The sequence below is a fragment of the Tasmannia lanceolata genome, unplaced genomic scaffold (assembly GCF_043159265.1).
Source record: "Tasmannia lanceolata isolate RefF3 unplaced genomic scaffold, GAP_Taslan_0.1 ptg000015l, whole genome shotgun sequence".
Classification (NCBI taxonomy): Eukaryota; Viridiplantae; Streptophyta; class Magnoliopsida; order Canellales; family Winteraceae; genus Tasmannia; species Tasmannia lanceolata.
The window spans coordinates 55,683,077-55,690,199 of record NW_027518692.1 but is presented as its reverse complement, the minus strand read 5'-3'; the positions used below and the strand labels follow the sequence as shown (position 1 = coordinate 55,690,199).

Sequence of the window (7,123 nt, the reverse complement as noted above, 5' to 3'; positions counted from 1 at the left end):
AAAGAGCAACAAAACAACAACCCCCGATCGCGGTGGGACTCGAACCCACAATCTCCCGCTCCGGAGGCGAGCGCCTTATCCATTAGGCCACGCGACCATATTTTGTAGGAGTGCACCTTTTTAAAATAACATTACGAAATAAATCCTAGATTGGTGTAACCTTTTTTTTAACCCTTTATTTTTTCGAGAAAGCAACCACTTTACTTATTCCACGCTGTAAACGTGGGCCCCGTACTCAAGTGATTCAAATAGTTGATTAGTGGGGCCGTCAAGGTGGGCCCCATCCAAACGTATCTCCACTCAAGATCATACCTGGGCTAGATGCATCGGCCTTAAGAACAAGCCATCATTCATCTTGATCTCTTACAAACTTTGTGTGATTAGTTTCACCTCGCTCAACGAGGTTGGTCTTAGTGCGTGAATAGCAAAGCAACTCATCGATGATCATTGATAAATTACACATTAATCTGACTAATTATCCTAGTTCATTGACATGTGACAAGCGTTCAAATCAATAATAACCTATAAAACATCCCATAGACTGATCAGTAATCAAACATATTCATGATTATCTATATGCATAACTCAACACATATTCAATTGGTTCAAATAAAATTGTCTAACAAGGATCACTGTAGGTAATGATTCGGTCAAAAGAGCAGAGACGGTAGAAAAAGAAGGGAATTCCATGGGGAAGAAGGCAAGGGAACTAAGAAAGTATCATGGAAAATGAGAGGTGGGTAAGTGCTAACATAAGCCAGTTCAAGCTTTGATACCATGTTAAAACACATTACCAAGAAAACAATTTTCTTTCACACTCTTTGCTGTACGACATTGAGTGTATTTTTAATATGATCCTATCTATAGACAACACGAGGTTAATCAATATAGGGGTAATAGATTTGTCTTTAATCACGTTTCGAGGTCGGCAAACGAAAAGGCGGATGGGTTAGCCAAGCAGGGAGTTGGGAGGGAGAGTATTCTCTGGTTCGATCATCTTCCCCCGTAATATAATCTTGTTATTTTTATTGTATCTTTTCTTCTTATTCTCTGTTACTTCTTTCTTGTTTTTGTTCTCTGGGTTGCCCCTTCTCGGGTGCTCCCTTGTCTTTTTTTCTTTATTGCAAATCGCTATTTCAAAAAAAAAGATTTGTAATTTTGAATTATCATTGTGATGTGGTTTCAGTAGGTGTAACTTCCATCCGCTATTCTGCTTCCGACTAATCGCCTCGTCTCTGAGGCCAGATGATCCATTGTCGAATTCACTTCTTTGACGATATGAGAGGCCGACCAATGGATACTATGATAGTACTGAAATACAGTCTTGGTAGAGGGAATGAGTGGCATGACAGCATTTTCCTGTTGTTAAATGCTCGAATAATATTATCCGATTCCCCATCTATCTTCAAGTTAGTAATGTTTATGTTAGCTGCAAGTAATAAGCCATTTTCTAGAGCCACCCATTTAGTCATCTGACTGGTCTGACTGTGAATGTAATTTGCAAAACCTGTAATAAATCAGCCCCAGTGGTCCTAGATTATGCCACATGTTCCTGTTTCTGATGGATTATGCCACATGCTCCTGTTTCTGATGGATTATGCCACATGCTCCTGTTTCTGATGGAACACATTAGGCCAGGCCCTTAGACTACTGAAGATCGTAACATTCCACCATGCTTCATAGCTGAGGTCTGGGCAAAAAAAAGTCTTTCTATTGGCTGTGATGACTATCACTTTGGTTGTTCTCCACGTAGCCCTTTTCACAGGTCGGGAGCCCCCCTTCTATGACTCGAATACAAGACATGGTGTTAGCTATGATACCAAATGATAGGTAACTAACTAAAACACCAAAAGCTCCGTTACTGATAGAATACGCTAGTCTAGGCACCTAACCACTTTAGGAGTGTAACAGTTGCTTAGGATAGAAGTGAGGATGAAGTTGGTGTTTAGGCTTTGAGCAAGCTTGTGCCACAATGTCTGCATGTTTTGAAAGAGGCACAAAGGGGATAGAGTAATATTTCTGGTTGCTAAGATGATCTTTGTGGGAGTCTGTGATGGACATTACTTGCCACATAAATGTCCTTGTCGGTTGGGATGGTTTAGACCAGATGATTTTCCTGCTGGGGCTTGGGATCAAAACCTCCTGAGAATAATAGGCTCTTTTGACAGAAAATTCCCCATCATTTTGATTAACCTCCAATATAATTGGTGTAAGCTCAAACCATCTGAGGGGTGGGGGTCAGGATACATGGTAATTTACAAGCATGGATGAAATCTGATGCAGAGTTCGTCACTTTGGACAGAAAAACAGCCTTCTAAAGAATGAAAATTCTTAATTGGTAGGGGATCTTGAATACTAGAGAAGATTGTCTGTGTATGTATGGGGATCCTGAAAATTCACAGGACGAACTGGCTTAGCAAGGTGGTTCATTTCTTATCAGCCCTCAGTTTAATCATCAAAGCAAACAAATATGTCCACATCATCTGATACACACAAAGCAAAGGGCAAACATAGTATATGTAACCAAACAAATAGATCAATAATACTAGTTGTTTAACAATCAAACATCAGAAGTCTGAAACTAAATGTTACAGACCAAATAAAATCAATTCACAGGACACCATTATCCTGCTACAAGAATGTGAGTTCTTAAATATCCATGTCACTTCTCCAACCAAAAATGAAATGAATTAACAAATCTAATCCTCCCCTTCTCCTCTCCCTTATCACAATACTCAAACCCGAAACCGCAAATAGCAATACAAATACGATATAGAGGAAATGAATGAACTAATAATTATATTTCGATGTTGGCTGCTTTGTTGTTATTCTTCTTAAGAAGAGCTGCTCTTCACCTTGTGTCGATACAGAACCTTTTTCTTTTTGTATGTGCTGTTCTCGATTGTGAGAATGACCTTCCCAGACTCCCTGTTCTTAAATGAGTTCCGAACTGGTTCTACCTGTGAACCCATTTTCTTACCCTTCTGAATGATGACGGTGTAAGACCCTTCATCGGTTGGGACGAATTCCTCCTTGTAGTTTACCTCCCAACCCAGCACAGTTAGATCCCAAAGGAGAGTCATTCCAACCTGTTTGAAACAAGAGAAGAAAAACATTCCTTAGTCAATGAGAAGGAGTTAAAAGCAATAGCTGTTTGGATGTTGAGAGAAGAGATTGAACCAACATACAGAATCCAAACCTTTTTGAAACCAATAACTTCGTAAGCTCATAACTACATTGTTGAAGTATAAATGATTAAACAACACCAACTCTTACAGCTTAAGCTTTGGAGTAATTGTTTCTTTCAGATGGTATCAGAGCCATTACTTCACGGCAGGTCTTGGGTTCAAAACCCAAAAACTCCTTGATATTAAAAATCTACATGTACCACAACAACCCAAAAAGAGGGGCCACATGTGACATGTGTACGGCGAACCGAAAAAGAGGGGTCACACATGAGGGGGAGGTGTTGGAAGTATAAATGATTAAATAACACCAACTCTAACAGCTTGAGCTTTTGGAGTAATTGGTTCTTACACACACATTAAAAACCAAATGAAAGAGTACCTCTGGAGCAGGAATTTCAATAGTTTCAGTTGAACCAGATTTGACAATGCACTCTGAAACCCCACCATTACCAATGTTGAATTCAGTATCGTTTTCTCGTTTCATTCCACCATAGTGGATGGGGATATCTTCAGCAGGAATGTACCTGTACAGAGAATTTATCACATCCATTGGCAGAGTAAAAATATTATTATACCCAATTGTTAAAGATAAAAGAATGATCACTTACTTGAGCAGAGTTTCAGTGACCTTGGCTGGGCGAGCAAAGACAAATTTGCTCTTGGTTCTTTGAGTAAGGAATGGAGACACAAGAGCATTGAATGCGTAATACCAGAAAGGAACATTGATGAAGATCTAGAACCACAGAAATGGAATTGAGAAGGTTCAATTACAATCAAGAATCAAGATTACCCATTTTGCAGTTAAAATTCGGTGATTAAATTTTTTATATTACATAACAAAAAGAGATCAAGAACATGAGTCATAGGCTGTAGGAAAAACTTATTAGATCTGGTGAATGAGAAATCCAATAATGTGATTCGATCAGAGATTGTTACAACATACAAGAACTGCAATTTATGGACCTAACCAATTTGTAAATTTAATTGGATTTCAAATTTCGCAGTCATAAATAATGACAAGAAAGACCCATACAAGCCATTAACAGGAAAAAAAATATGTAGAAGAAAAGAAAAAAGCAATGGCCACACGAATATTGATAAGTTTCCTTCAATTTCTAGAATCAGTTTTTTTTAGCACCAACACCACATCTTTAAAGTCAAGAGACATGAAAATCTTGAAAAACAAAAATGGAAAACCATATGAGTACAACAACAACAACAAAAAAGAGAAGACAGACCCATAAAATCCATTTACAGGAAAAAATTGTGTAGAAAAAAAGAAAAAGCAATTGGCCTCAAGAATATTGATAAGTAGCTTGCAATTTCTACAATCAGGGTTTTTTTTAGCACCAACACCACACCCATAAAAGTCCAGAGAAATGAAAAATCTTGAAAAACAAAAATGAAAAACCATATGAACCCAAAAAAATGAGGGAATTGGTAGGAATTCTTACATTTCTTGCAACGAACTCTGGATAGTTGTCCTGGAGTAGCCCAACAGCTTGCTTAGTGGCGAACCTAAGCTCCTTCTTTGACGGCCCAGGCGCGTTCTTCAAATCAGTTATTTGGAGCAGAGAAGAAACACCCCCTGGCTTGAAATTCAAATTATGAATACCCTTTTCCATCACCTGAAACCTCCACCTCAAAAACTGCTCTCTCTTCTCTTCGGTCCCAAACGTCTTTTGGTAAAGCTCGTTGTTCTCGAAAACACCATAGATATTGTAACAAACTGGGTGTCCTTCTCGGTCAAGACCGTTCATGAAAGCAACTGAACTCAAATGGGTACCAAAATCCTCATCCAAGATGGTATCCATCTTGAATTCCTTTCTCCATTGGAGGGTGTTCTTTAGCATTTCGAAGGCCTCGTCGACTTTGAAGTCTCGGGCCCGTAAGAACTTTAAGAGCATTACATCTGTGCTCTCTGAGCCCTTACTAGGCAAAAGGGGAACAGCCCAGAGGGAAATGTCTTTATCGATCTCCTCAATTTTTCCTTCAATTGCCACATTGGGTTTCTCATTTGTCACATCTGATTTCTCCTTTTCCTTGACAGATTCTTCTGATTCCTTCTTTCCCGCATCGGATTTCTCCGTTTCTACATTGGATTTCTCCACATCGGATTTCTCTGTTTCTATATCGGATTTCACCTTTTCTACGTCAAATTTCTCTGTTTCTGCATCAGACTTCTCCTTTTCTACATTGGGTTTCTCCTTTTCTTTCTCTCCTTCAACAGATTTCTCATTTTCTGATATGGGTTTTTCTTCTTCTTTAACCCCCTCTATGGGTTTCTCCTTTTCTTCCCCTTCTTGGACAGATTCCTCTTCCTTTTTGAAGAGATTGTTTTCAATGATTGCTTCTTCAACCTTCGCTCTCAGTTCGATCAATGCCTTCTTTTCGTTCTCCTTCAAATCAGAAAGGAAATTGCTCTCCTCCTTGAACGAGGAGCTCTTCTCAAGGGCCGGCGAAGGAGAAAGTACTTCACTTTCCTTACTCTTCCCCTCCCCTGTTTTGGGCTCCCCTGTTTTTGGTTCCCCTGTTTTGGGCTCCGCTGTTTTGGGTTCTCCTTCACTTTCCTTATTCTTCTCCTCCCCTGTTTTGGGTTCTACTTCACTTACCTTATTCTTTTCCTCCTCCCCTGTTTTGGGTTCTTCGCTTTTCTTTATTTCACCATCTCCCACTAGTACTACTTTCGGGGTTTCTGCCTTTTCCTCGAGCCCCTTAATGAGTTCTTCTGGTTGATAAGCAACAACTTCTTCCATCTGGGTTTCTTTTGACACAACCTCAACAGTCATGGTTGATGATTTTTGGATTGAATCAGAGCTTTTCCGCGGAAAATCTGAAGAAAAAATGTTGCAGAAAAGCTCTGTTTGAAGGAAGGAAGAAGGGAAAGAACGAATGAATGAAAGCTTCAGCTTGTTTCTCTCTTCCCCTTTTTGTCTTTGGTAAAATATATATGCTTCCATTTTGTCTGGTCAAGTTGGAGTTTTGAAAAATTCAAAGCATCTTACAACGGTCGCTTATCTGCCAGTAGCCGTTAAGGATTCTCTCTCTATGGTATGGAAGTAAAAATAGCATGGGAGAGAATCCCTGGGGTCCACACAAAAGCTTTTTAAAAAGATTTTCCTTTCAAATAGCTAGATTTTTTAGGGATTTCTTGCCTTACTGTAACACCCAAAAATATAAATAAATTAAGGTCAGTTTTTCATGGGAATTTATGGAATTCTTGGTTTAATCCCAATCAAAATTATAATTTCTAGACCTCATGGGACCCCCTAAAATTCTTTGGTATTACTGTACATGTGATCGTGGCCCTACAAATTGATGATTAAAACAAAATTAGAAGATTGATGGTCAGGATCATCTGAATGATGAGAGTGAGAATGGTTAGCAAGCCTTTAATCGTATCAAACCCATTAGAGCCATTGGATCGACACGTGGTAGGACCAAAGCGGTTGATCCAACGCTTGATCGCATAATTGGAGTTCGATGACATAAAATACAAGTTATTGGATGTTATAATTACCAGATTGGTCTGATTTTTGGGCCATAGGAGATCCAAATTGAGGCCTATCGATTGGACGGATTAGATTTATCAAAGGTGGGCCCGATATGCCGGCGTCACATTGTATTACAAATTTACAATGAGGTGCTAATTGGTTAAAAAATCGACAATTTATTGCCAAAATATGAAGCAAATATATCGAATAATTAATTCACAATCCCAAATTATTTAATTATAATGGAGTGAGATACCTAGTTTTGCTTGGCTGTCTGTGGGCCCGGGTCTCTTTTGTGCCCTAATTTCTCTCTCATTCTTTTTAGGGTATTGGGTTAGACCAACTTGTACCCTAACTTTTCCTTTTAGACTGCTTTTGGATTTTGACCGTTGAAGGTGGGCCCGCTATTTGTTCCCATTTTACAGCTCTTTTGTGGACCCA

General features: G+C 39.1%; 1 protein-coding gene and 1 non-coding gene across 2 annotated transcripts; both read right to left on the bottom strand.

The window, feature by feature from the left end:
• Positions 1-24: 24 nt before the first annotated feature.
• TRNAR-CCG (transfer RNA arginine (anticodon CCG)) lies at positions 25-97 on the bottom strand. Its single transcript has one exon. It is a non-coding gene; the product is annotated as a tRNA-Arg (tRNA).
• Positions 98-2,514: 2,417 nt separating this feature from the next.
• LOC143892529 (Sec14p-like phosphatidylinositol transfer family protein) lies at positions 2,515-6,143 on the bottom strand. Its single transcript, XM_077397226.1, has 4 exons — positions 4,643-6,143; positions 3,797-3,921; positions 3,568-3,712; positions 2,515-3,089 (listed from the first exon to the last, which is right to left on the bottom strand). Exons 1-4 carry the CDS (start codon positions 5,975-5,977, stop codon positions 2,835-2,837), a joined length of 1,860 nt encoding a protein of 619 aa, XP_077253341.1. The 5' UTR covers positions 5,978-6,143; the 3' UTR covers positions 2,515-2,834.
• Positions 6,144-7,123: the final 980 nt, after the last annotated feature.